The sequence below is a fragment of the Gobius niger genome (genome assembly GCF_951799975.1).
Source record: "Gobius niger genome assembly, chromosome: 11".
Taxonomy (NCBI): domain Eukaryota; kingdom Metazoa; phylum Chordata; class Actinopteri; order Gobiiformes; family Gobiidae; genus Gobius; species Gobius niger.
In genome coordinates this window covers 27,988,828-28,014,491 of record NC_136862.1, presented here as the reverse complement: position 1 = coordinate 28,014,491, position 25,664 = coordinate 27,988,828, and the positions used below count along the sequence as shown (strand labels likewise).

Here is a 25,664-nt window from a genome sequence, read left to right as displayed (position 1 = left end):
TCCCGTCGCACATTAACATTTGAGAGGGGACTGAAAAATGAGCTGCTGAACTAATACAAGAATCTTCAGCTTTAATGCGTGAGACAGCATAGACATTTCAGATTTATAATATGGCAGTGTTTCTGCGGGAACAAACAAGTCAAATTTAATGCTGTTTAATTCCCAGATTTAATATTTTCAATGCCCCATTCATGCATTCATTATTAGAGATTATGCTCTCACAATGCATCACTTTTTATTCTAAAGAGAACCTTCGGCATTTCAGCCTGTGTCAAAAATAATGATACGTGACACTCATTTTGCTTCTGTTGCCGGGCTGTTGCTATGCTGTGACCGTCTGCATATCCTCAGGGAGGGACGTTTTCAGCAGTAACACATAATTGAATTAGAAATGGATTACATTTTGGGTCATCCTTCTTTACTTGATAAAAGTAAAATAAAAACAAGCAATTTAAATATATATTTATATTTATTATTCTCGATTTAATGCCCGTCTGAATCAAATTTAAGGCTTTCCAATTGCATTTATGGTCACAATTGGGCTTTTTTGGCTAAATTTAATATGTAGTTAAAAAGAAACAATGACATCAGTGGGCGGGAGTTCAACATTTTGAAGTCTGTCTTGGATTAGTACAAACTTTGAGGTCTTCCCGGTCTGTTTTTGATCACAGAACAACATTCTAAGCCACAAAATGTCAGTTTGGTAGAATATGTTCATATTTTTTGTTTCCAAAGTCCCACATGGACCCCTCCCCTCCCTAAAGTACCCATAATCCCCTCTGCCTCTCCCCTCTCTGTGCTCGGCCGATCTCATACCTTGTGCATTAGATCACTGCACCACAAATCCTGTCCTCATCTCTCTGTCTGCCTCTACCCACGATGCATTGCTTTTAGTCCCTCTCTCCGACCCACAATGCTTTGCTCTGCTCTGCTCTGCTCTGCTGCCGTTGGGCACGCTGAGCTCAGGGGAGTCGCGATTTTCCAGGCCAAAGGACAGACGTTAGAAATCATTCCGCAACCAAACAAACAGCCGCTTCGCAAACATTTCTGCAAAAGTATAAACCGAAAAGAAATTAAGATCGTTTTATCAGAGCAAAGTTTTTCTCCAAATTGTAGTTGTTTGTACTGCGTTGTTTAGAACTGAAGATGCTTTTTTCCTCATTATTGATATTCTATGTTTTTAATCATTTGTAATAATGTGAGGAGTGGGAGACTGGGCTGGTCAGGATTTTAGGATTGAGATAATTAATAGTTATATATGATTATCTCATTACAGCAAATTAAAGGAATAGGCCACCGTTTTTACATACTGAGATATGCTCTTACCTCACTTTAGCCGAGTTAATATATATACTTCATGCGAAGTATATTTACACAGAAATGTAACGTGTCGATTTTATAAGCAGATAAAAAGGGGTACTATATTGTGAGGCGTAATGATATGAGGAGCAAAACAACCGCGCAGTAACTCCTAAAGACTTCCCCCGCTCACTTCCGTCAATAACCTTTAGGAGTTACTGCGTGGACGTTTTGCTCCTCGTATCATTACGCCTCACAATATAGTCCCCCTTTTTATCTGCTTATCAAATCGACACGTTACATTTCTGTGTAAATATACTTCGCATGAAAACACTTCACGTAACTTTATTTAAATAGGGAACACGTGGAAGAGGTTGGTAGCTTCTATCGTGAGCTTTTTTGGAGCTATGTGACATGTGGGAGAGGCTGCGTATGTGCTCCGTTTGCCTGGCAGAGCGCACGGACAAAGACCAGACGGGGATATATTAACTCGTCTAAGGTTAGGTAAGAACATATCTCAGTATGTAAAAACGGTGGCCTATTCCTTTAATAACTTAATTCACTTTAACTTTATATCGTCTTATTGACTGCTCTGTTTTATTGCCATGATGTTCGGTGCAGCCCTGTGAGAAAACTCCTGTCGAGATATTGGTCTATACAAAACCATTGATTGATTGATTGATTGACTTTTTAAATACTGGAAATCGAGCTCAAGTGTCCAGGCTCCTCCCTCGTGCCAGAACTAAACATTCCATTCAATATCTCCATAGACTTTAACTGTATATTAATACTAAGAGTTTAAAAGAATGATGACAGATAATTAGCTATGTGGTGACCCATATACAATTTTAAATTTGAAGATTTATATCCAAAACCTTTTGAGCTGAAAACATATAAAAGCATTTAACCGTAAGTACTGTTTGCACTTTCTTTCTTGGAAAACAGTTTAGTAGTAGTAGTTAAAACCAATGGGTGCTGTCTGCTCTGCTTTATGCCCACGATACTAGAGTCCATTGCTCCACCATTGCTGTAGTACCTCCATATCGCCGCTGGTCCCTCATTGAAAAGTATTGGAGTTTAGACACGTTAAAAACAACTTTAACGCCTGGTTTCTATTTTTTCAACACTAGACTAGGCTAGATATTCCTCCTGAGATAACGCTGGGTTAGTCACAATTTAAGAAACCAGGTTAGAATTTTAGAAAGCTCGTACTAATGAGGCTCGGACTGTTAGCATTGGAGCAGCGCGAGCTACACGTCACGCAAGGGCCGAGTCTACAGTGAAGATCCCGCCCTTATGCCCTTTTTAGGAACATGCTTCGTCAGAGCTGGGGAGGGGGAGTCTGTAAATCCGCCATGAATTCCCCCACGACCGTGGTCATTATTAGCCTGGCTAACACCAGACTAAAATCACAAGTGATATTTAGTCTGGGGACCACCAATTCATTTTCTCGTAGGAGAGGTGTGGTTTACGATCGTCCATACTCGTTTATTGGGCGATACGAAAAAAAAAAAAAAAAAGTCTCATGCGTCTGCACGTAGCCCCAGCCAATCATATCATCGTATGAGATGACGTATGACGTACCCGCTGTAAACTTTTGAGCTAAATTATTTAGAACAAGGTCTAAAGCTTGATCAAAAAATACCATCGTGTCTGCTGCTGTCATGTTGGATCCGTAAATAAACTTTTTTTTTAATTATCCGTAAATAAACTACAAGCTTCCATATATCGAATAGCGCGTCATCGTCTTGCCGTCCCTCCTCGCTCTGTGATTGGTTCCCAAATCCACCGGAGATTTGGCCATGGTCCCCAGGCTGTTGTGCAGTTCGAAATAATTCGAGCGCACACAGCAGCCTGGTGTTAGCCAGGTTAGGTCATTATGGTAAACGGGGAGGAGTGAGCAGAAGCTGTCCATTTATACATACAGTCTATGGTTAAAACCTAGCTGATTAGCCTCCGTCTATGGGATTTTTAAATGGGATTTTTACTTCTGTCACCTGAGCCTCAACAGTTGAGCTCTGTATTGTCAATTCTTTCACACATTTCCTGATGAAGGATGTCAGGTTTATATTATTATTATTGACTTTATTCTGGACACTAGAATGATGGTCCATATTAAAAGAAAAGATACACATAAAAACAATACATTTATCTCCTGTATAGGCTCAGCAGCCAGTGAGTCCATATACAAGAAGAATACTGCACTGAGCTTTGTCCAGGGTTGGTCAATGATGATACAGTTCGCTGAAAGCCTGCACATGCACCTGTACATAAGGTGTCGCAGTACAGCAGGGCAGTTTGGCACACGCACATTTACAAACATTTGGCTGGCACTGCTCCATCGTGGGACCCTCATGGCATCATTATATGCCACAGTTAGCTTATGCATACTACTCTTTTTGTAGCGCCTCTGCAGGTGAGCAGTATACATGGGAGTGCAATACGCTAGAAAGAGTCTGATTTTAACCGGTGTTGAGCACATTCCAAACCTGCGGGTCAGCATGTTGGCCTGTCCATAAAGCATGAGACACTGTCTGTAAATGTCTCTGTCATCAGACAAGTCTGCAGTCATGTAGTGCCCCAAATATTTATATTCATCGGTGACATTAAGTCTATTTCCTGATGAAAAGAAATCAGGGAGTGACAGTTTGGAGTTCTTTCTGCTTCGGGCTATCATGACAATGCTTTTCTTTGAGTTGTATTTCATTTCAAAAAAAGGTCATCAGCGTACATTAGGTGGTTAATGATACTGTTGCCAACCCTACAGCCCGTTCCACAATCATTTAAAATCCTTGACAAGTCGTCCATATATACATTAAATAAAAACAGACAAAATGCTGCCCTGTCTTACTCCACTGGACACACAAAAAGAAACAGATAAGCAGTTTCCCCACTTTACACACATTAACTGATGGGAATACTAGAAAACCAGAATTTTCTAACAAGACATTTTCGGAGCACCTTTCTTGTACAACTTAGAAAACATTTTTTCATGATTTACATAGTCAATGGCCAATAAAGGACATACAAATTGTGTAAAAATTATTGTGTCTATTGTAGATTTCTTTTAAAGCAAAAATGCACATGTCTGTTCCAATCAATCAGAGGTGAGCAAAGACTCTTCCAACTTTTCCAGTACCTTAGACAGAGTGCTGGCCAGAGCTATAGGCCTATAGTTATACACTTGTCAACCCCTGGTTTAGGGGAACAAGTTGGATCTTATAGTCCACCTCCTTACTACAAATCCTAAACGCTTACCTTGGAAACCACGCAAACTGAAGAAGCCTCTTGGATGAGGGACAAAACATCTTACATGGCAACTTTCTGAAAGCCTTTGCTGTTATGGATTGGTTGAGTGTCCATGAGTCCATAACATTTTGGATGGTCACATTAGCCCCACATTTCTTGCATCACTTCACTGTCCTCATACTGGAGTCAGTGTCATGGGGTTAGTCTCCGAAATCGCTGAGTCGTGGTTCGGGTTTGGGGTTGGAACTGAAAAACGCTGAGTCGTGGTGGGAGCCTCTCACTGAAAATCACACAGTCACGGAACAAAGAGTCAGCATTAACCACAGAACGGAGACCAGGCCAGACTGTGCTTCAGGAGCAGACAGTATGTTGGACAACTGAACAACATGCTCTGCTGTTTTGACTACAGTGCATGGCGGCTCAGGGCTTAGAGCTTCTACTTCACAGTAAGAAGATCCTACGTTGGATTATTGGGATCGGGCCTTGCTGCGTGGATGTGTGTTTGCTCTGGCTGCGCACATTACTCGATGACGTCATTGCAACTAATGAGGCTGAGCATTTTTACAAGCTAGACCTCTAAAAGGAAGCATAATATCAATTAGTGCAAAGAAGGAAAAAAAAAACGCTCAAGTAGACTGCACAACTCCTTCTTCCAGTGCTTGGGAAATATTTTGGGGGATCCTACAAATATCTGAGGTGATATTACAGTGTTTAATGTACTGCAATGTTGTATTGTTCCTTTAGCTTTCAACCTGATCCAATACGTGTGATTAGAAACAGCAGCCAGGCCCATACAAAGACGCTTTGATGCTCAAAAGTACATGACGAATTATGATCCTCGATTCTGCCAAAAAGAAAGTGCTTGCTTCAGAAAGATGACATGATGTCTTTGTTTCCCAGGAAACTATGGACCCGTCCACACGAAGGCAAGCTCAGGACTAAACGCTAAATCAATCCAGCGTATCATCCAGACGAAACCGGCGTTTTGTGGGGGGGGCTGTAAACGAACATTTTCTAAACCGGGTCCCAGAGTGGAAAGATGTCGGCAACTTTTGTCAGGACGATGACTTCACAGCGGCAGTATTATGTCTGTTGTCCATAATCTACTGACCTTATGAGTTTTACTTCACTTCTCGATGCTCCACAGCGCTCCAAGAGCCACAGGTGACGAGTCGGCCTCCATTCAGTCTGTGTTTTTCTGCTTTAGTCCCGTTACGTCTGAAGAATAATCTCACCTCCTCAGCTCTTCTGTACAACGTGAATCCATGAATGCGTTTCATTTTCACTGTTTACATTCCACAAAAGTTAACTGCGCATACGCTATCAACATCTTGTTCTGTTATCTGTGGTAGCGTCACAGCGCCTCACACAGGCCTGGCAGATGAATCGCAGCGTTTTTTACAGACATGACAGGCTTCATGTGGACGCGCACATTTACTGAGCTCTACCAGCTACTCTGGGCGTTGGCAATAGCATTAGCACAGTAAACAGCTGTGGCTCCCTCATGTGGATCCTTTTATTTTTTTAATTTTTTTTAGAGATGCAGTATGGTATATAATTGAAGAATTGGTTTAGTTGTTCGACGGTAAACTGACCATACACACAGTTTTTGTAGTTTTGCGGCTGTGTTAGCCTGCTCGGGGCTAGCTAACGCCTCACCTGTGGAGCTTTATGATTCTGTGACCGGAACAATTACATGTAAACTTCAGTAATTGACAACTCTTAAGATGTTTTGCCCTGGCCTGACTTACAGAAGTTGTTGTCAATTTGTTTCCATGTACAAAGCAACAGGTTGTGCGAAACAAAATGATGCCAAGAGAGCTGAGCTGCTAAACAGAGCTAGCTAAGATAGGTTATGGTGTATTTTATTGCCTGACTGGAGGATTCACCTATTGTACATGTTTTTAGTGGTGGGGAAACCTACTCGTGTCTGATTGTGGAGAACATGCCAACTCCACAGAGAAAGGCCCTGTCCATGTGGGAATCGAAACCGGGAAATCTTTGTTGCTGTAAAAAATTCTCACAAGCGCTAACTGCTGCGCTACCGAGCCGCTTATCATAAATGTTCTGTAGTTTTGATTGACAATTAAACCTTCCACAATATTTTCTGTCAAGTCTTGCAGAATTGGACTTGTCTCATTATGGGCGAAACCCTTCTACAAAGCCACCAGCGCCGCTATTGTTTGATTCTGTCGCACTGCCTAAGTCCCGCCTCTGCATGAGGATGCTTCTCCTGGGTTTGCGTCTAGACTAATACTCTCCATTTAGATTAAAGTGATAGTCTGAAAGTCTAAATGTTTTATGAATTTTATAAAATGTGCAAAAATTGACCACCTGGTCTTGCATTTTGATGTAAAGTATGTAAAAATATACACATTTTTTTGTTGAGTCCCTCCTTCCCAGATCTCAGCAACTAATCAGAGTCTAGTCTCCTCCTGCGTCGACCAATGAGACGATTTTTCCCTGTGAACCAGCCCGTCAGGTCCAATCAGGAGGGAGGGGGAGGAGCTTGATTGTTAACTTTTGATAGTGCTGTTCCCAATGGCCGCTGGCTGCTCTGCTTTATGCCCACGACACTGGGGGCCGCCATTGCTGTAGTACCTCCATATCGCCACTAGGCCCCCATTGAAAAGCATTGGAGTTTAGACACCTTAAAAACAACTTTAACGCCTGGTTTCAATTTTTTCAACACTAGACTAGGCTAGATATTCCTCCTGAGATAACGCTGGGTTAATCACAATTTATGAAACCAGGCTGGTTTTCGTAAGAAGAATTTTAGAAATCTGGTACTTAATGAGGCTCGGACTGTTAGCATTGGAGCAGCACGAGCTACACGTCACGCAAGGGCCGAGTCTACGGTGAAGATCCCGCCCTTATGTCCTTTTTAGGAACATGCTTCGTCAGAGCTGGGGAGGAGGAGTCTGTAAATCCGCCATGAACTCCCCCACGACCGTGGTCATTATGGTAAACAGGGAGGAGTGAGCAGAAGACGTCCATTATTTTTTATAGTCTATGGCTGTTCCTGCTCTCCTCATTTTGCAAAGTAAGAATGGCTTTTTGGTTAAAGAGGGGAAGAATTTGATGGTTTACTTTCAAATTTAACTCTATCTCTCCTCACTTTGCACACTTGCAGACTATCACTTTAAATTGAAGAGTAGTCTGGCTGGCCTGGCTTGAAAAATCCATGGTATCAGTTTACAATCCAATAACAACCCTTTTTTTTTTTTTTTTGGCCTGTCTTTCTGTCTTCCTCAAGTCCATCACTCCAGTTGGAAAGTGTTTTCCGGTCGCTGCTGATCAAACACAAATCAAGCTCTGCCTCCTTGTATTTCAACCACTCACATAATTCTCGCTGTGCTGCTAATACAACAACTACTACTTCCTCCATTACCCTGAGGTCCTGTTGAACATTAGTGCCGCTGCTGATGGAGGGGGGGGGGGGATACAGTTACCATGGAGACACCCACCCCCCCACCTCCACGACATCCCCGTAACCATGGAGATCCTCCCCCTCCGCTCCCCCCCCAGGGCCCCGTTTGTTCCTGAGAGTGCGTCCCTAAACAGAGATGTCTTTCTGAGCCGCGGTGGATTTTGCATTCAGGTGGAAACTACGGCCCACAGATCGCCGCTTCAGAAGGCTGCAGGCTAACCCGCGCTCATTTATGGAAATGTTTGTACTTTTGTGTCAATAATATTAGACGAGAGGGGGTGGTGTGTTTAGGGGTCACACCAGATTTAATGTAAATGTAGATTGCGCAAAATAAATTTTAAAAAGTTGTCTGCTCAAAGTAGTGTCTCGTCTAGTAAAAAGGAAATGTTAAATTACAAAGCAACAGTCCTGATGTTTCCAAAGATGTGGTTTTGATTTCCTATCTGGATGATATGTCCGCTGCAGGAGTGAGCTCCGACACTGTAATCTGATGTCATTTTGTGGGATTATCATCCAGACCCCAGAGCTGTAGATGATCTGAGATTATCGTTTGTGAAAATCACAATCGTAATTTTGATCAGGAGCATTCAAGGTCGCTTGTGTGAAGGTTGTGGGTTCGACTCCCGATCTCTCGCGCTTAACTGACGACTCGTTGGGCATTTGACTAAAAAGAGACATTTTGTTTTGTTTTTTCTTGCAGGGCGCTGTACACATACGAGGAGGAGACCAATGACCTGACACTAGCTTCTTCAGGAGGTGAGTCGCTTCTGTTTGGATTTGAACCGTTCTCCTGCCTTTGGGGCGTTGGGCAAAACACTTTACACACCATATAATAACAATGCTATAATGTTGGTCCCTCATCAAAAACATCCCTGGGCTAGTACTGTATTTTGCTTCAATGGCATTTTCTGGATTCTTGTTGTGTAATAAACAACCCAGGAGTGTACGCCACGTTTTCTTTTTTTTTTTATCTAGCCGTTCTGGGATTTAATTGTGTTTATCATTCCACTATCGATTCGCTAGCGTGCCATTAGCAAGAAAGAAAGCTTGCCTTTTGCATTTTAGACAGACAACTCCCACTAGGGATGCACATAAATGATTGTGCATCAACCCTGAGGTGCTTGAAAGATTCAGATTGTGTTATGTAGCGGTGATTGTAAGTTTAGTTTAGTTTTCCTTGTTCACCTCCACAACAGCTGCCGACATTTTGTATAACTGCATTGTGTAACATGACAAGTTCTAGGGGTATTTTCTCTTGTTGACCCAGGAAGAATTGGCTCAATATGGCGTTTTCCAATCAACGAAGTGCGAAATAGTGATCAAGATGTGTTTGAAATCATTACCAAATACCTGCAAATGGTGTTAGGCATAGCCCTGCTTCATATCAGAAAAACTACCATGGCTAATGCGGCCTTGAAGCACAGTATACAGTAGCATATCAAACTACTATTTAACTTTACTTTGCAATCAAAACCTCACTCCATCTCCGTTTGTTCTGCACAGAAACTCCTGAAGTGTAGTTCTGTCCTGATTTAGTGCGGGTCTGGAGAGTGTGGGGGAGTGAAAGGGCTCTCAAACAGTCTGCTGCAGCTGATCAGAACAAGGACATCTGAGGGGCTCACAGCCAAAGTCACTGATTTCAATTTCTCAGAGCCTTGATCTCAATTTCAATTTCCGTTCCGTGTGCACTTACTATCCTCGTATTGCCTTTGAGACGTAATCAAAGCTATCTGCTTCTTCTGAGAGTCCACACTTCACTCTGATTAGTTATATTCCTTTGTCATTTACTCGGGGCATGACTGACCGTCTGAATCACATGACGACAATAGAGTTTAAATTGTGCCAAAACAATCCAGCTAGTTTTGCCATTATTTTTGCATTAGACATAAGACACACAGGAACTTAACAATATGTGGTTTCCCTCTTTCAGTTCCATTTCAGCTTGTCTTGTTTTGACGCAATTTGATGGAAAAAGTGATTGATGTTTTTTTCGTTTTATGGAACACGCTTTGTTTACCGTCACAAAAAATATTGCAATAATGTTGTTATCGCAACTTTCAAGACAGTTTTTTCTCCCTGCTGTGTTTCAGGGGGAGGTCTGACTGAGATCACCATGACGTTTGACAACAGTCTGGTCATGTACGGATTCTGCAGCATCAAGGAGCCCACGGCAGCTCTGCCGCGCTACATCCTCATCAACTGGGTCAGTACCAGGACTAACCCGGGACTGAACTACAACTGAAACAGGACTCTACCAGGAGTTATCGTAGAACACACCAGGCCATGGGTAACACAGCTCACGTGGTCGCAAAGGTCTGCGAACAGTTCGAGGACTGTTGGTCGGCCTCTGGGAAAGTTTAGTTTATGGTAGTGGTAATCGATTTATTTTCTTGTCGTAGAGCTACATTTCGCTTTTGGGTTGCAGCTCAGAGTTTTTACTGCGTTATCTCGGACTTTGACGGTTTGAAAACGAGATACTTCAGATAGTGCGCCTGTAAGCAGGAAAACCAGAGGGACTTCAGGGGGATCACTCTTCTCAGCATCCCCAGTAAGGTTTATTCCAGGGTACTGGAGAGAGTCCAACCAATAGTCGATCCAGTAGGAGTGGTGTTGTTTTCGTTCTGGTTGCTAAACTAGGGCTGGACGATACGGCAACATCCATCCATCCGTCCATCCATCCATCCATCCGTTGGAGCTGCCCAAATCACATTGCACCGGCCCCTATGGCTCCCCCTGCAGGTGGTGGGTCCACAGAAGGACGGCCTCATGGTTCTCAGGCCTGTTGGTCTCTCATAAGGGGCTTCTGAACCGCTCTTTGTCTGACCCGTCACCGAGGACCTGTTTGCCATGGGAGACCCTACCAGGGGCACGAAACCCCCGACAACAGAGCTCCCAAGATCATTCGGGGGCTCAAACCCCTCCACCACGTTAAGGTGGCGGTTCCAGGAGGGGACGGCAAAAACATCAATCACATTTTTCTTTTCTCACATTGATTGATTTTCGATTTGTTTTTGTTTTTTGTTTATAACATGTAGCTGATTCATGAACTGAGACAGACCTGTAATACAGACCTCAGCTCAAACAAAACCAAATGCTTTCCTCCAGTTTCACTCATCCCACCAAAATCTTCCATTGTGTCGTCCAAACTCCAAAAGAAGGCTCTGCTTCTGCCAAAGAAATGGCCGTAAACCTGATGATTCTTTAGACCCATGACGAATATTGAGATTGACCAAACTAGTAGAGATTGCGATTCCATTTTAATTCATTGCCCAGCCCTACACTAAACACTGGACCAGCTGCACACCCTCCACCTGCTCAGGCTCTGTATGACCGAGCAGGAGCAACCAGGGTGAAAAAGAACATTTAAGTCTGCGGTTCTCTGTGTTCGTACTTCTCAGCTGTTGTGATGACCAAAAACCTCATGACCAGGACGAGATCCTGCATACAAGCAGTCAAATTAAGTTCCCTTCGGAGGGTGGCAGGGTGCAGCCTCAGAGATATAGGGGAGGAGCTCAGAGATGTGTCCAGGGGAAGTCCCACCACGAGGAGGCCCAAAGGAAAACCTACAGTCGTACACGCTGGAGGGTTAAGGTCTCCGAACACCTTCCTTGATCTCCCTGGGAGGGCAGGAGGAAGTGTGTCCGGAAAGGCGTCACACATCATTGTTGAGTTGTCTGCCTGCAGTCTAAGCCCTGGTGTGTTGTGTTTTCGCAGGTGGGAGATGATGTCCCTGATGCACGGAAATGTGCCTGTGCCAGCCACGTGGCCACCATCGCTGACTTCTTCCAGGTCAGAAACGTAATGTACACCCTTTTATTCACTTTATTTACGGGTTATCCCCGAAATCCCTTTGCACAAATGCCCAAATGTAATAAAATAAATGTTTGTTTCTAAGAGTTCTATGTTGTAGACTGGTTGTGAGTGCTACCTGCTGTAAGTGAGTGGGGGCAGTTGGGAGTGTGACTAATACAAAAACACATGCATGAGTTTGACCCGCTCCCACTCTCTGCGCCCCAGAACACACGGAGTACAGAGTATGCAAAGACAGCGAAGTACACAGAGTTGTTTGACTGAAGTACTCTTGTATGCAATTAGCCCAGTTCCAGGCTATTTCTGCCATTGTGCAAAGTGGTAGTTGTTCCCACACACTTCATTCAAGCAAATAACAGTTTTCCATAGATATTGTTACACGTCCCACGTTCACTGAAACGCAGAACAGTGACAGACAGCCGGATCAATCAAGGGTCTGCGGATTGTAAAACTGACACTTACAAATACACATAGATCAAGTTGAGAGTAGGGCTGTCACGGTATGAAAATTTTACCTCACGGTTATTGTGACCAAAATTATCACAGTTTTCGGTATTATCGCGGTATTTTTTTTTAATGTGTGTTAATATGTTCAGAAAGCATTGATAGTCCTACACAAACTGAAATAGTTTCAAAAAAGTTTACAGTGCTTACTACATTTAAAAAAAAAATACAGACAAAGCCTTATCAAAAGTGCAACTCTTCACATCAAAGTAAAGGAACTATAACGATGTGTTGTTGTTTCGAGGGTGTTACATGTACTATTCATAGCGCCAGAAACGAAGAAGAATATTTATGAACAAGATAAACCGTCTGTATCAGGAAAATTGTCCTCAGTTTGTGTCCTTCCAGTGAGCTTTCGCTTTGCAGATTTGGGAAATGCCATCAGACAGTGATTATTGTTAAAATCATAAAACTGCGGCGAGAGTGAATCTATTGCAATTTGCCACTGGGAGCCCCGTAACGCATTGTGACATTGTGCGGAGGTATCCGGACACGGCTTATGCTGGCGGTGGCGCTGCAGCCGCACTATGGGGCGACTCGTTACATTCTCCCTCAACCCAAAGTCCCACATCAGCATTTCAGCTAAAACGCTAACCTTAACTTATATATATAGATATATATAGAGATATAGAGCTGTGGTGACGGTCACGCAGGAGAGTCAGAGGTTCGAAGTATTGCTGCTTTAGAGACACTTTTTCCTGCACGCTCCTCAAACAGGAAACTGTCTTCTATCAACTGTCCTTCAGCTTTCTTAAAATACCCAAAATATGCCCAGAATTATGCTTGGTCTTCTCTGAAGGCTGATAGATCCTGCGCGCTGTAGTATCGGACATGATTCCAGCTTCGAGAAAGTTTTGTTTTGGTTGTAGCTACAGAGGCGCCTGCGCGGCAACTTCAGCAGATGAGACGGCGGCTCATGAGGCTCATTTTGCCTAAACCGCGGGCGCGGTAATCCACCGCGGTAAAATATTTTTTCAAAAACAAGACGGTAATTATTAGTGTCAACATTTTTAACCGCTACACCGGTAACCGTGACATCCCTAGTTGAGAGGCAAAACAGATGTGGAATATTAGGAATCAATACATCAGGCGTCCGATACCAGTGTCAGATCGACGCTTCCCTACTTCTGAAAAGACCGCTGATCATGGCGCCTTTGATTTGTTAGCATGCTATTGGCTAAAGTCATCCAGGGTTTAAAACTTTGCAACTGGACTTTGTTTTTGCAGAGGGTGCCAAACCAAATCGAGGTGACGACCCACAGTCCATGTAGATAACATGTCTTTTCATTCGCATGTAGACATTATTTTTTAGTACTAAAACCTTAAATGCTAATGCTGAGGTGCTCAAAAGCAGGTTCTTAAGCTACATCGTAATTATGCAGGACATGTCCACTTTAACTGTCATTGTTGCTACTTTGCCTGCAAGCTGAATGCTCGCGGTATTTGTGAGGGTCATAAACACGAGAATCCATCTTGAACCATTCGGAACCAAACCAAAAGTGGTTCGGGCGAAATAGACACCAATAAACAACGTGACGACTGGTTTGCTGCTACACATAACACAAACACACATAATATTTGTCAAATCTAAATATTTAATGGATTTGCAAATGCTTTCTCCAAAAGTGCGTCGTCTTTAATAAATGTACTTTATTTATTTCTACCTATTTCTACCATTTCAATCAGCGTTGAGTTTGAATTTCCCCCTTGACTTTATCACACTTTATTACTATGTTATAGCAGTAAAGTTAGTATTGTTTCTGTTGCTATGCTGTTGCCATTCTGTGACATCATCCTCATAACCTCCATATTGACCCCTTCCCTCTCCAGCTCAGAATGTGAACGCCACCTATTGCTGGGGGCCGGTCAACATCTTTTTGGAGTTTTCAACAATATTTAACAACTGTTTACAGCGCCCAAACTTTATCCCAATTATTTTTGTTTTGACAAGAAAATCCGGTAACAGCCTTATCTGAAAGAGAGCTCAACCGAGAAGCATCATTTGTTTTTCCTCTTTTTGTTTAATCCTGGAGACAGCTGCCAAATAGCCCAAAGCGTAAATGGGTTTAGAAAAGTACCACATTCATTCTGTCAATGGTTTGGCAAAATGGAAAACACTGTATGAGCCAATGGACTTTCGAAATAGATGAAGCACATCATTTCAGAGCTGGCAGCTACTGTTTTTCGCTTTATTTAAGCCGCGTCGCACTGCATCATGGTATACACTGCAATATAAAGGCATAAGAACGGGGTTGCCAAGTATTCCATATTCCCGCAGAATAGAGCGGGGTTTTGACTTTCCAGAGGTTTTTGGCGAATTTGGCTGCTGATAACTGGCAACCCTGTCTTCAAAACATTATAGGACTTTGGTATTGTGTGTGGTATTTTTATTAAAATATTGAATATATAAGGTGGTAATTTAAATATATTAGCTGGTAAAGTAGTTTTAGGGTAGGTGTATGTGAATCCTTATTATTTAAGGTAGTATGCTCATGTTCAAAATGTAGTGGGAAGTATGGATAAAATTAATTATAGATGATTTTTAAACCTACCTGTCCATTTAAGGTGGTAAAAGAATGTTCCAGGCTGTAGTGGTGATTGTGAATCGGTATTTTACGGTGGTAATTTTTATTCCAGCGTGTATGGGATGGTGAATATCAAAACGGATGATTTAAGGTGGTAACAGTTTTAATGGTGATTGTGGATCCTGATTGTGAATCCATTTAAGGTGGATTAAAAAAAAAGTTGTAGCGTACAGAGGAATCTTAAAGGTGGTAGTTGTATATTCAACAGTGTATTTTAAAAGTAATTATAAGGCCAAATTAAGGTGGTAAATGTCTTTGATTTTGGATTTTACTTGATTTTTTGAAGGTTGTATTATTCTATTTATGTACTTCTGGCTACCAGTGCCGGACTCGATTTGCTTTCCATGTAAGTACATGGAGTTAGATGCCAACAAATCCCGTGATAACTGCTGAAGGCATCTGTACTTTCAATATCTTGGACGTACAGTCACACAGGATGGAAAGCGTAGGAACGGCCTAGCAAAATCAAAGTTACGGGAGTGCAAAGAACACTGAAGAAGAAACCTCGATCTTCCACTGAACATACGGCTGCTTAGATGCTATGCATTTTCAGTGGCGGCACGTGAGGTGTGGCAGTTCACCAACGCCATAAAGAAAAGATTGCTCTATGGTGTTTGAAGAAAATCAAATAAACTGGAAGGAAAGAGTGACTGACCAGGAAGTGATAGCTACAGCTGGCACCGAACGAAGACCTGTGTTGGATCTAATGCAGAGGAAGATGAGGCATTAAGAGAATTTCCAAATATTAAGGAAGGATGTACAGAGGGGACTCGAGCTAGAGGAAGGCGGCGAGGCAAATGGTCTGATAATATCAAGCAATGGAGTGGGGCAAAGAAGTACATACTCGGAGGTTAACCAGGAGCAGAGTACCAGCGGAGAATGGAAAACCATGGTAGCCAACCTTCGGGTCAGGATTTTCCTTTTCCAGAGTGCATAGATCCTAATGGGTATCTGCACAATGACCCCCACGCAATTTCTTCCTGGACAGTTAGATCGGCACTGTCCTTCCCCTCCCCTAACTTTTACATTCACGATTAGCAAATGAAGAGATAGCTCAAGATTCTGAAAAGGACTACGAGTTGCTGATGGACATTCACTGCTACGCGCTACAAACATCATGTTCACTGATATCCCGCCCCAAAGGAAACGCCAGTGGTCGTAAGGTAGGAGCTTTTATCTTGGAGCTAAAGGCTAGTGTTAAATGATTACAATATAACATGTAAACAACTCCGATAAAATGGAAGCTACTAACAGGACGATTGTTTGTTAGCCGCGTTAGCCCGGAGACCAAAACAGCCACAGTTTCCTCCAGAGATGAGTTTAACCTGCTCCAGTCACATCCGAACTCTCACTCCTTTATGAAATCTTGAGGTATCTCTTCATTTGTGTGGGACCCTGGCCTGCTAATTGTGAATGTGAAAGTTAGTGGACAGGAAGGACAGCGCCGATGCTACTGTCCAGGCAGAAATCACCTCAGCATATAGTACATTATTATCCAAATTATTTAAGGTTGTATCTTCCAACACGCATAGAGGATTTTTCCCATGTTGATATAAGGTGGTATTTTATTCCAGGAAGCATAGATGGTTGTGAATCCTTATGATTTAAGGTGGACTTTTTGTGTTCCAGAGCATAGAAGGACATGTTTATGTAACACGATCATTTAAGGTGGTATTGTAACGTCCCGGCGATGGTGATAGTACATCCGTATAATTTAAGGTGGTATGTTGTGTTCCAGGTAGTAGAGGTGATAGTACATCCGTATAATTTAAGGTGGTATGTTGTGTTCCAGGTAGTAGAGGTGATAGTACATCCGTATAATTTAAGGTGGTATGTTGTGTTCCAGGTATTAGAGGTGATGGTACATCTGTATAATTTAAGGTGGTATGTTATGTTCCAGTGTGTAGAGGTGATTGTACATCCGTATAATTTAAGGTGGTATGTTGTGTTCCAGGGCGTAGAGGTGATAGTACATCCGTATAATTTAAGGTGGTATGTTGTGTTCCAGGTATTAGAGGTGATGGTACATCTGTATAATTTAAGGTGGTATGTTATGTTCCAGTGTGTAGAGGTGATTGTACATCCGTATAATTTAAGGTGGTATGTTGTGTTCCAGGTATTAGAGGTGATAGTACATCTGTATAATTTAAGGTGGTATGTTGTGTTCCAGGGAGTAGAGGTGATAGTACATCCGTATAATTTAAGGTGGTATGTTATGTTCCAGGGCGTAGAGGTGATAGTACATCTGTATAATTTAAGGTGGTATGTTGTGTTCCAGGGCGTAGAGGTGATAGTACATCTGTATAATTTAAGGTGGTATGTTGTGTTCCAGGGAGTAGAGGTGAAAGTACATCCGTATAATTTAAGGTGGTATGTTGTGTTCCAGGGCGTAGAGGTGATAGTGAACGCCAGCAGCCTGGAGGACATAGAGCCTTCTGCCATCGGACAGAGACTGTCCAATGGGACGACAGCTGTGGCCAGTCCGGTCCTGAGCCGCCTTAAAACCCGTGAAGACGAGCACCCAGACGTGGTAGTTCAACTTTATTCATCATTATGTTTTGCCTTTGTAATGAACAAAGCAAAAAATGCAAACTAAGGGGGTCATTTATCAAGACAGGTGCTAAATAGCGGGTGCAAACTGGAAAACATCATATAGATATTTGTGGGCATGTTGCAGACACTTGATAAATGACCCCCAGAGAGATTTTTTAAAATTGCAATTGCGATTATTTAACTTGACTATGGCCTGTTTAACCATCCACTGCTTGTTGTCTGCTGTATTTGCTGCTGCAGGGCACAGTTTACGAGAAAACCAATGCGGAGCTGGAGATGAAGAAGATCAACAGAGAGGAGTTTTGGGAAAAGGCCAAGGTACTGCACCGATGTTACACGAATGATTTGTCTTGGACTTGTGCTTGACAGGCCAATACAGGGCCCGATTTGCTTTGGGGAGGTGTGGTCCAAATAGCAATTCCCTCGACTGATTGCAGCTGTATTACGGCCGGTCCATCCCCGCACGAATAAGAGTGCATTTCATTATTTAGAATGTGTTCTCTCTTGTGCAGATGATAGTGTTGCAAACCTGCATATACAGCACGGTGTGACACATCCAGTCAAGCATTTAACTGGATGTGTCACAATACAGTGGTAGTTTTTGAGGTGTTAATCATGTGGAATCATTAAAGGTGCACTATGCAACTTTTTATGTAAAAAAAAAAAAGGAAAAACGAGTTGATATTAACAGGAATTTGACCTTTCAGTGACCCGGCGGATGGTTGGGTGGTTAGCATAGATACAGACGGCATCTCTGGAGTCGCCCATATATGGTCATGTTTGAAAACAGTTAAGGGGGAAAACAATTAAGAAAAATCTCGAATTATTCACTTCAACAATCGCTGAATTATGAATATAGTTTTCTACTAAATAAAGAAACAAAGACATGAATAAGACATACATAAAAAAACGGAGAATGCTAACTTGATGCTACATATTAGCATCGGGCTAATGCTAACGGTTAGCTGCCGTTTTTTCACTTCTACGGAACAATCTTCTGTGAGAAAATATCCATATGGGCCCGATTTAGGCTTGACTTTATTTATGTGATAAATAAGTTGATATTCCACCAGAAAATGGCTAAAAAGAGTGGAAAATTGTGTTTCTCTAAAGATTCTATTTTCCCCCTCGGCGAAGCCACGCCCCCTTCTATGACGAGATGCCGTCTGTGTCTATATCACCTTTACTGACCAGCCCGATCGTTTTTTAGATTTTCTCTGCTGATTGAACTGTATCCATGGTTACGTATGTACATTCCATTCTGAAAACCTACCAGAAACCCTAAAAAAAAAACTGATCCTGAAGCATTATAGGAGCCACTGGGATGGAAAGTGAAGGCGCCATACAGTCAAGGGTCACTGAAATGCGCACTAATATGAACTTTTATTTTTGTACATTAACCTCTTAACTCCCGCCTGAACCGAGAGGATGTTTTTCCTCATGTCATCAGATTTTTTTTTCCATCATTTTTTTGGTTGGGTTTTCAACTCATTTTTGTAGCTTTTTTTGTCACATTTTGTCACATTTTTGTCATTTTTTGTCACATTTTTTCGTCCATTTTTTTCTTCAATTTTTTATCAATTTTTTGTCACATTTTTATTTTTGTTGTCAAATTTTTGTCAATTTCTTGTGACATTTTTGTGACATTTTCCCCCCCACTTTTTCATAAATTTTTCATCACTTTTTTTGCCAATGTTTTCTCGCTTTTTTGTCACATTTCCATCATTGTTTTCGTCTCAGTTTCGTCGCAATTTTCACAGCTTTTTTCCAGAAGCTTTTGGACTGGGGTAAAGCCAAACTGGAGAAAACGTGCTCGGTTCAGGTGGGAGTTAAGTGGTTAAATGCTGCATAGTGCACCTTTTAAACTTGCTGCAAAAAGTACAAAGGGACCAAAGTAATTAACCCTTTTCCACCCCCTTTCCCCATTTGGGCCCAAAAAGAAAGATCTTTATTTTCAGTGGAGTTGTGATGTTTTCAGAGGGAAGAGGAGCTGAGGAAAGAGGAGGAGCGCCAGAAAGCGGCCGAGGAGCGACGGAAGTTCGAGGAGGAGCGAATGGAGCTGGAGCGACTGGAGCAAGAAAACCGCGAGAAGAGATACAGAGAGAGAGAGAGGGAGATCGAGGAGCACAGGTCAGAACTCGGACCGAAGCTCGATGATGACTTTTAGCCCAGGTTTTCTCAGCCTGCTTTGTCATTGTCTTGTGTGTTTCTCGGTTCACAGCCTCCAAAACCTCAAATTGTAAGTGTCAAACGTGCTTTACTTGTCACTTGGATTAGGCGGTAACCAATCAGGCTTCCTCAGCACCACCCCCGCTCACATCCGGCCTGCATCACACTGTGGACCATCCAACTCGCTCCCGTGACACCTTTGAAACCAGGATTTCACCCACACGCGTTTATTCATGTCCCTCGCTGCAGACAGAGCGAATAATAGACAGACTGCTGATGCTGCTGATGCTGCCGACTAGTGCCACCTCATAATGATAGACCCTCCATGTACCACCAGGCCCAGATTAAGATCAAATCAGGGCTAAACTGGGTTCTCAAGATTGTTCTAAATTAGATTCAACTTGTAGATAAAGGTAGATCTTAATTGTGAGGAAATGAATTTGCAGTGAGAACAAACACTGAGACAATTCTCCCGCTCACATTTAGACATTGTCTCACATAGATCTTTTATATAAACAGAAGGGGAAAAGGCAACAGGCCTGTTCAATATCTTCAACTTCATGTTCACTTTCTGAAAAAGTTAACTGAGAGTCCCTCTGCTCAGACACGCACAGAGATCTACAGCGTTAATTTTACATACTTAGAAAAAAAATGATTTTAGTTGACTTAAAGGAATAGGCCACCGTTTTTACATACTGAGATATGTTCTTACCTTGGCTTTGACGAGTTCTTTAGGACCTGTCTGATCTTCCCCCGTGCCTTCAGTCACGTAAACACAGCGCAGACGGCGTTAGAATTTAGCCTCTCCCTCTCTCCTCTATAGCTCCAAAACTGGTCAAGATAGAAGCTACCAAGCTCTTCCACGCTTTCCCTATTTAAATATGGTTACATGAAGTGTTACACTACAAAGTATAATTACACAAAATTAAACAATGTGGATTTTCTAAGCGGATAAAAGGGGGAACTATATTGTAAGGCGTAATAATACCAGGAGTAGTTCGAAATCCGCGCAGTAATCTTCACTTTACTGTGCGGATGCCAAATTACTCCTGGTATTATTATTATCTGCGCTGTGTTTACGTGACTGAAGGCACGGGTGAAGATCAGACAGGTCCTAAAGAACTCGTCTAAGCTAAGGTAAGAACATATCTCAGTGTGTAAAAACGGTGGCCTATTCCTTTAAATGACAGCCTGGTCTTATTTTTGATGAGGGCCGGGCACCAATAGCGGCTAAACTCTCTGAACAAAGGAGGAGTTGGGTCAAGCGATAGGACGATTGCTGGTTTAATGGTGCACCGTGGTATTAAAGGCGCATTACGCAACTTTTTATGCAAGAAAAATAAAAGTTGATATTATTGCATTGTATTTGAGCTGGCCGTTAGCATTACTCTCCATCACTGTGGTCTCTACAACGCTCCAGGATCTATTGTTTTGTACGTTTTCTGGTGAGAGGCGCCGTCGGCACTGAAAACCTTTCAAACAATTGATCGTGGTGCGTCCGAGAGACACTGTGATGGAAAGTAAAGACACTAATGCTGACCACTCATGTAACCACTGGGTCCCTACAAGGTCAAATACATAATGGGATACAGAGTTAGTAAAATACTATAGCCTGTTTCACTAAAATGGGCCTGTAGCATAAACACTCCAAATGCAAATGAATAAAGATGATCTCATCACCTTTTAGCGTAAAGAAATCATGTAATTTAAAACAATGAGCTATTTCCAACTACTATTGATTGATCGTTTAATATGGCGGCTCTTTTGTATCACTTTAAAGTGTTCATGTGGATAAGAATGTATTAGTTGGTTCATAATATCCCACTTTATTGGTTATTCATGGTATGTAAATGTATGCAAATAACTAATTATAATAAATGAACTGTTTTTTTTTAAAATTAAAGGAATAGGCCACCGTTTTTACATACTGAGATATGTTCTTACCTCACTTTAGCCGAGTTAATATATCCCCGTCTGGTCTTTGTCCGTGCGCTCTGCCAGGCAAACGGAGCACATACGCAGCCTCTCCCACATGTCGCATAGCTCCAAAAAAGCTCACGATAGAAGCTACCAAGCTCTTCCACGTGTTCCCTATTTAAATAAAGTTACGTGAAGTGTTTTCATGCGAAGTATATTTACACAGAAATGTAACATGTCGATTTTATAAGCAAATAAAAAGGGGGACTATATTGTGAGGCGTAATGATACGAGTAAAACGTCCGCGCAGTAACTCCTAAAGGTTATTGACGGAAGTGAGCGGGGGAAGTCTTTAGGAGTTACTGCACGGACGCTGTGCTCCTCGTATCATTACGCCTCACAATATAGTCCCCCTTTTTATCTGATTATAAAATCGACACGTTACATTTCTGTGTAAATATACTTCGCTTGAAAACACTTCACGTAACTTTATTTAAATAGGGAACACGTGGAAGAGCTTGGTAGCTTCTATCGTGAGCTTTTTTGGAGCTATATGACATGTGGGAGAGGCTATGTATGTGCTCCGTTTGCCTGGCAGAGCGCACGGACAAAGACCAGACGGGGATATATTAACTCGGCTAAAGTGAGGTAAGAACATATCTCAGTATGTAAAAACGGTGGCCTATTCCTTTAAAACATGTAATTTGACGGTTGTTCTGGTTATCGCACTGTGAAAATCTCATCACTATTTGAGGTGAGATAACATAGTCTCTGCTTTGTCCGGGCTTGAATTAATTAAAATGTTTAATCAATCTGTTCTAGAACCAGAAAAACCCTTAAATATGAACTTGAGCACAATAATAAGGCAAAATGAATAATGATTGCAGATGAGTCTTTATAACGAGGAAACAATGACAGAGTGGATCCGGGTTCTTGGTTCGGTCTGAAGAAGAGGCTAAGCTGAAGGTGAACTTTTAGTGACCATTTTATTTTTATGTTGTAAAACAGGAAGAAACAACAGGAGGAGGAGGAGGCCAAGGAGCGGCAGGTGATCCAGCCCATTGAGGTAAGTCCCTCTGTCTCAAACAAAGAGCAAATTCCAATCGTAATGGCCACAATCAGCTTCTTGTTAAAGCTACAATTGACTTAAAGTCTTCTATTGAGAACTAAACGTCCCTGTTTCTGCATTACATCCTACCATGTTAAGAACATGTTAAACTTGTATAGTAGCAGCTCATTTTTCAATCTTCTCCTGTTTTAACATGTTTAAAATGTGCACAGGGAGCTCAATGTCTGGAATATGTTTGCAAGTAGATCGTTCAACCATAGTTAGCAACAGCAAGAATCAGCTCATATTGGGCTAGACTCTGTCGCCATCTGCTGGCAGTCGATGTTATTGCATCAAAACAGGCTTCAACTAAAATCATGACTCCACTTTAAAATCTTTAAAATGGATCTCAAGTAAAAGATGAAATGCACAGATGTCACACCACCTAAGATAGTGAATGAATTAAAGGATTGTTGGCATCATTCAGTGTTACTACAAATCTGTAAGTCATTTCTGGGAAAATAGTCAGTAAATATGAAGAACGTGCTGGTAACACTTTACATTTCGGGCCGGTAAGTCTTTGGTACTTACAGTGGTAATTCTAGATACTTATGGTGGTACGTACAGTTGTAAATACTAGTAATAATAGTGGTACTTCTAGGTAATTATTGTAGTACTTACAGTGGTGCTTATGGTGGTACTTACAGTGAAAATTCTAGGTACTTACGGTGGTACTTACAGTGGTAAATACTAGTAATAATAGTGGTACTTATAGGTACTTATTATGGTATTTACAGTGGTGCTAATGGTGGTGCTTATAGTGGTAATTCTAGATACTTATGGTGGTACGTACAGTTGTAAATACTAGTAATAATAGTGGTACTTATAGGTACTTATTATGGTATTTACAGTGGTGCTAATGGTGGTGCTTATAGTGGTAATTCTAGGTACTTATGGTGGTACTTACAGTGGTAATTCTAGATACTTATGGTGGTACTTACAGTGGTAATTCTAGATACTTATGGTGGTACTTACAGTGGTAATTCTAGATACTTATGGTGGTACTTACAGTGGTAAATACTAGTCATAATAGTGGTACTTATAGGTAATTATTATGGTATTTACAGTGGTGCTAATGGTGGTACTTACAGTGAAAAATCTAGGTACTTATGGTGGTACTTACAGTGGTAAATACTAGTCATAATAGTGGTACTTATAGGTACTTATTATGGTACTTACAGTGGTGCTAATGGTGAGACTTACGGTGGTGATTCTAGGTACTTATTGTGGTACTTAAAGGATACTATAGTGAGAATTACAAGGTATGTACTTCTAGAAACAGTGGTAACTCATAGTAATGAAGGTTGTACTTTTTGTTTTCCCTAATGCTGTTTTATGTTGTTTTATAGTCACGCAATCCTAGAAACTACTTCTGTTTGTAGAAGTACTTCATTTGCTACCTATGAATTGCTGCTGTAGTATCCTTGAATTACCAGTAAGTACCGTAGTAAATAGGAGTACAACCTTCATTACTAAGAGTTACCCTTGTATCTCTTAGTAATGAGAGATACAAGGGTAACTCTGTGACTCCCTAACCCCAATTACTAGTAACAACCACTGTAAGTACCATGGACTTAACGGCCCGTAATGTAAAGTGTTACCAAAGTGCTGCTATTAAAAAGGTTTTAACAACGTCAAGGCCATTCTTATCAAATACGTTTTTTTTTATCAGTTCACATCAATTGCCCAGTAAATCACAATCAGATGGTTGCAATTCACAAATCCCATAAATATCCGTTCTTTATGGAATCTTGTTAAAACATAGCAACCACGTATCTTAGACATCTACTGTGGTTGTTCTTTCTTGGACTTGCAAACACACTCAGATTTGTATTTCCTGAATTCTTGGACCCAAAAGTCGCCTCCACGTTTCTAAAGCCCATAAAGCATCATCAGAGCTGTCACTCACTCGAACTGCGATTTTCACATTGCCATAGATTTGCCAGCGTGCCGTCTTGTCAATAAAAATGGAGGCTCGTATGTTGTTTTTAGCATGTGCAATTCTCCCTGCAGCCACCGGAGGGAGCTCCAACCAAATGCAAACCAGCCCAACCCTTGGTAATACTTTCAAGTTCTACAATGTGAAATGTCAAAGCTGAGGTGTCTTTAAAATAGGTTTAAGCCATAATTATGCAGGAAACGTCCACATTGGATGTTTTTTATAGAAAGTTACCATAATACAATGTCTGCTTTGTGTCAGGCGTCAGAAGCAAACATCGAAGACTTGAGTTTGGACAAAAAGGAGACAGAAGTTGACGTGAGACTTTTAATTATTTAAAAAGCTAATTCTTACAATGATATAATATTTAAAAATGATAATGTTGTTTTCGTTACTGGTGCAGGAGGCGAAGGCGATCATTGCTCAGCGCTCAGGAAACCCTCGGGACTTTTTCAAACAGAAGGAGCGAGCCATGACCATCTGCGTGGACTCGTCCCCCGTGTCCGTGCACCGGCCCGGTAAAACAACGCTGTTTAAAGCCGTTTCTTTGAATGTGTATTATTTTGGAGGAGAACATTTATACATCGCAAACATCTCATGTGTTATATCCGTCGCAGAGTCCTGTTTGTGTGATTTTTTTATTTATATGTGGCGATTGTGAAACATTATGAAGATGTAGAAAGCGGCCAATCATGGAAGACAGTTCACCTGAGTATGAAAATCCATGTCTTTAACTCATCATGCAGCCCAGAGAGAAAGAGGGACGGTCACATTTTAAAGCAATACTTAGTGACTTGTTTACCTTATAAATCCTTTTCGTAGTCCCTCTTTCATCTCCCCCTGGTGGCTCTGGCCAGAAAACCACAATTGCAACTTGCACTGCCACCGGACCGGAGCCACCAATACACACTAATGGAATCACGAAGAAGAAGCTAACAGGCGGACAAAGCTAACTGCGGGCTAGCGCCACTTAAACAGTATTTAGAGCCAAGTTTGAGTGAAAAAAAATATTTCCATTGTGTAACTGGATGTACAATATCCCTCTGTCCCCTCGCCTTTTCTGTCAGCGTAGTATTTACTCTCATGGACAATTAATAAGTT

At 41.7% G+C, this 25,664-nt stretch overlaps 1 protein-coding gene across 9 annotated transcripts in view; it reads left to right on the top strand.

Annotated features, from left to right (window-relative positions):
• Positions 1-25,664, top strand: part of dbn1 (drebrin 1) — an 88,675-nt gene that overhangs the window by 51,430 nt on the left and 11,581 nt on the right. For 4 of the 9 annotated variants that reach the window (XM_079565966.1, XM_079565974.1, XM_079565970.1 and 1 more), the window contains exons 2-11: positions 8,679-8,734; positions 10,069-10,181; positions 11,693-11,776; positions 17,264-17,407; positions 17,671-17,748; positions 19,409-19,560; positions 22,525-22,582; positions 24,638-24,682; positions 24,825-24,881; positions 24,967-25,081. In XM_079565966.1, the coding sequence (XP_079422092.1) occupies positions 8,679-8,734; positions 10,069-10,181; positions 11,693-11,776; positions 17,264-17,407; positions 17,671-17,748; positions 19,409-19,560; positions 22,525-22,582; positions 24,638-24,682; positions 24,825-24,881; positions 24,967-25,081 (902 nt within the window). The remainder of the gene's footprint in view (positions 1-8,678; positions 8,735-10,068; positions 10,182-11,692; positions 11,777-17,263; positions 17,408-17,670; positions 17,749-19,408; positions 19,561-22,524; positions 22,583-24,637; positions 24,683-24,824; positions 24,882-24,966; positions 25,082-25,664) is intronic. The other 5 variants (XM_079565969.1, XM_079565973.1, XM_079565967.1 and 2 more) reach the window with 4 other exon arrangements.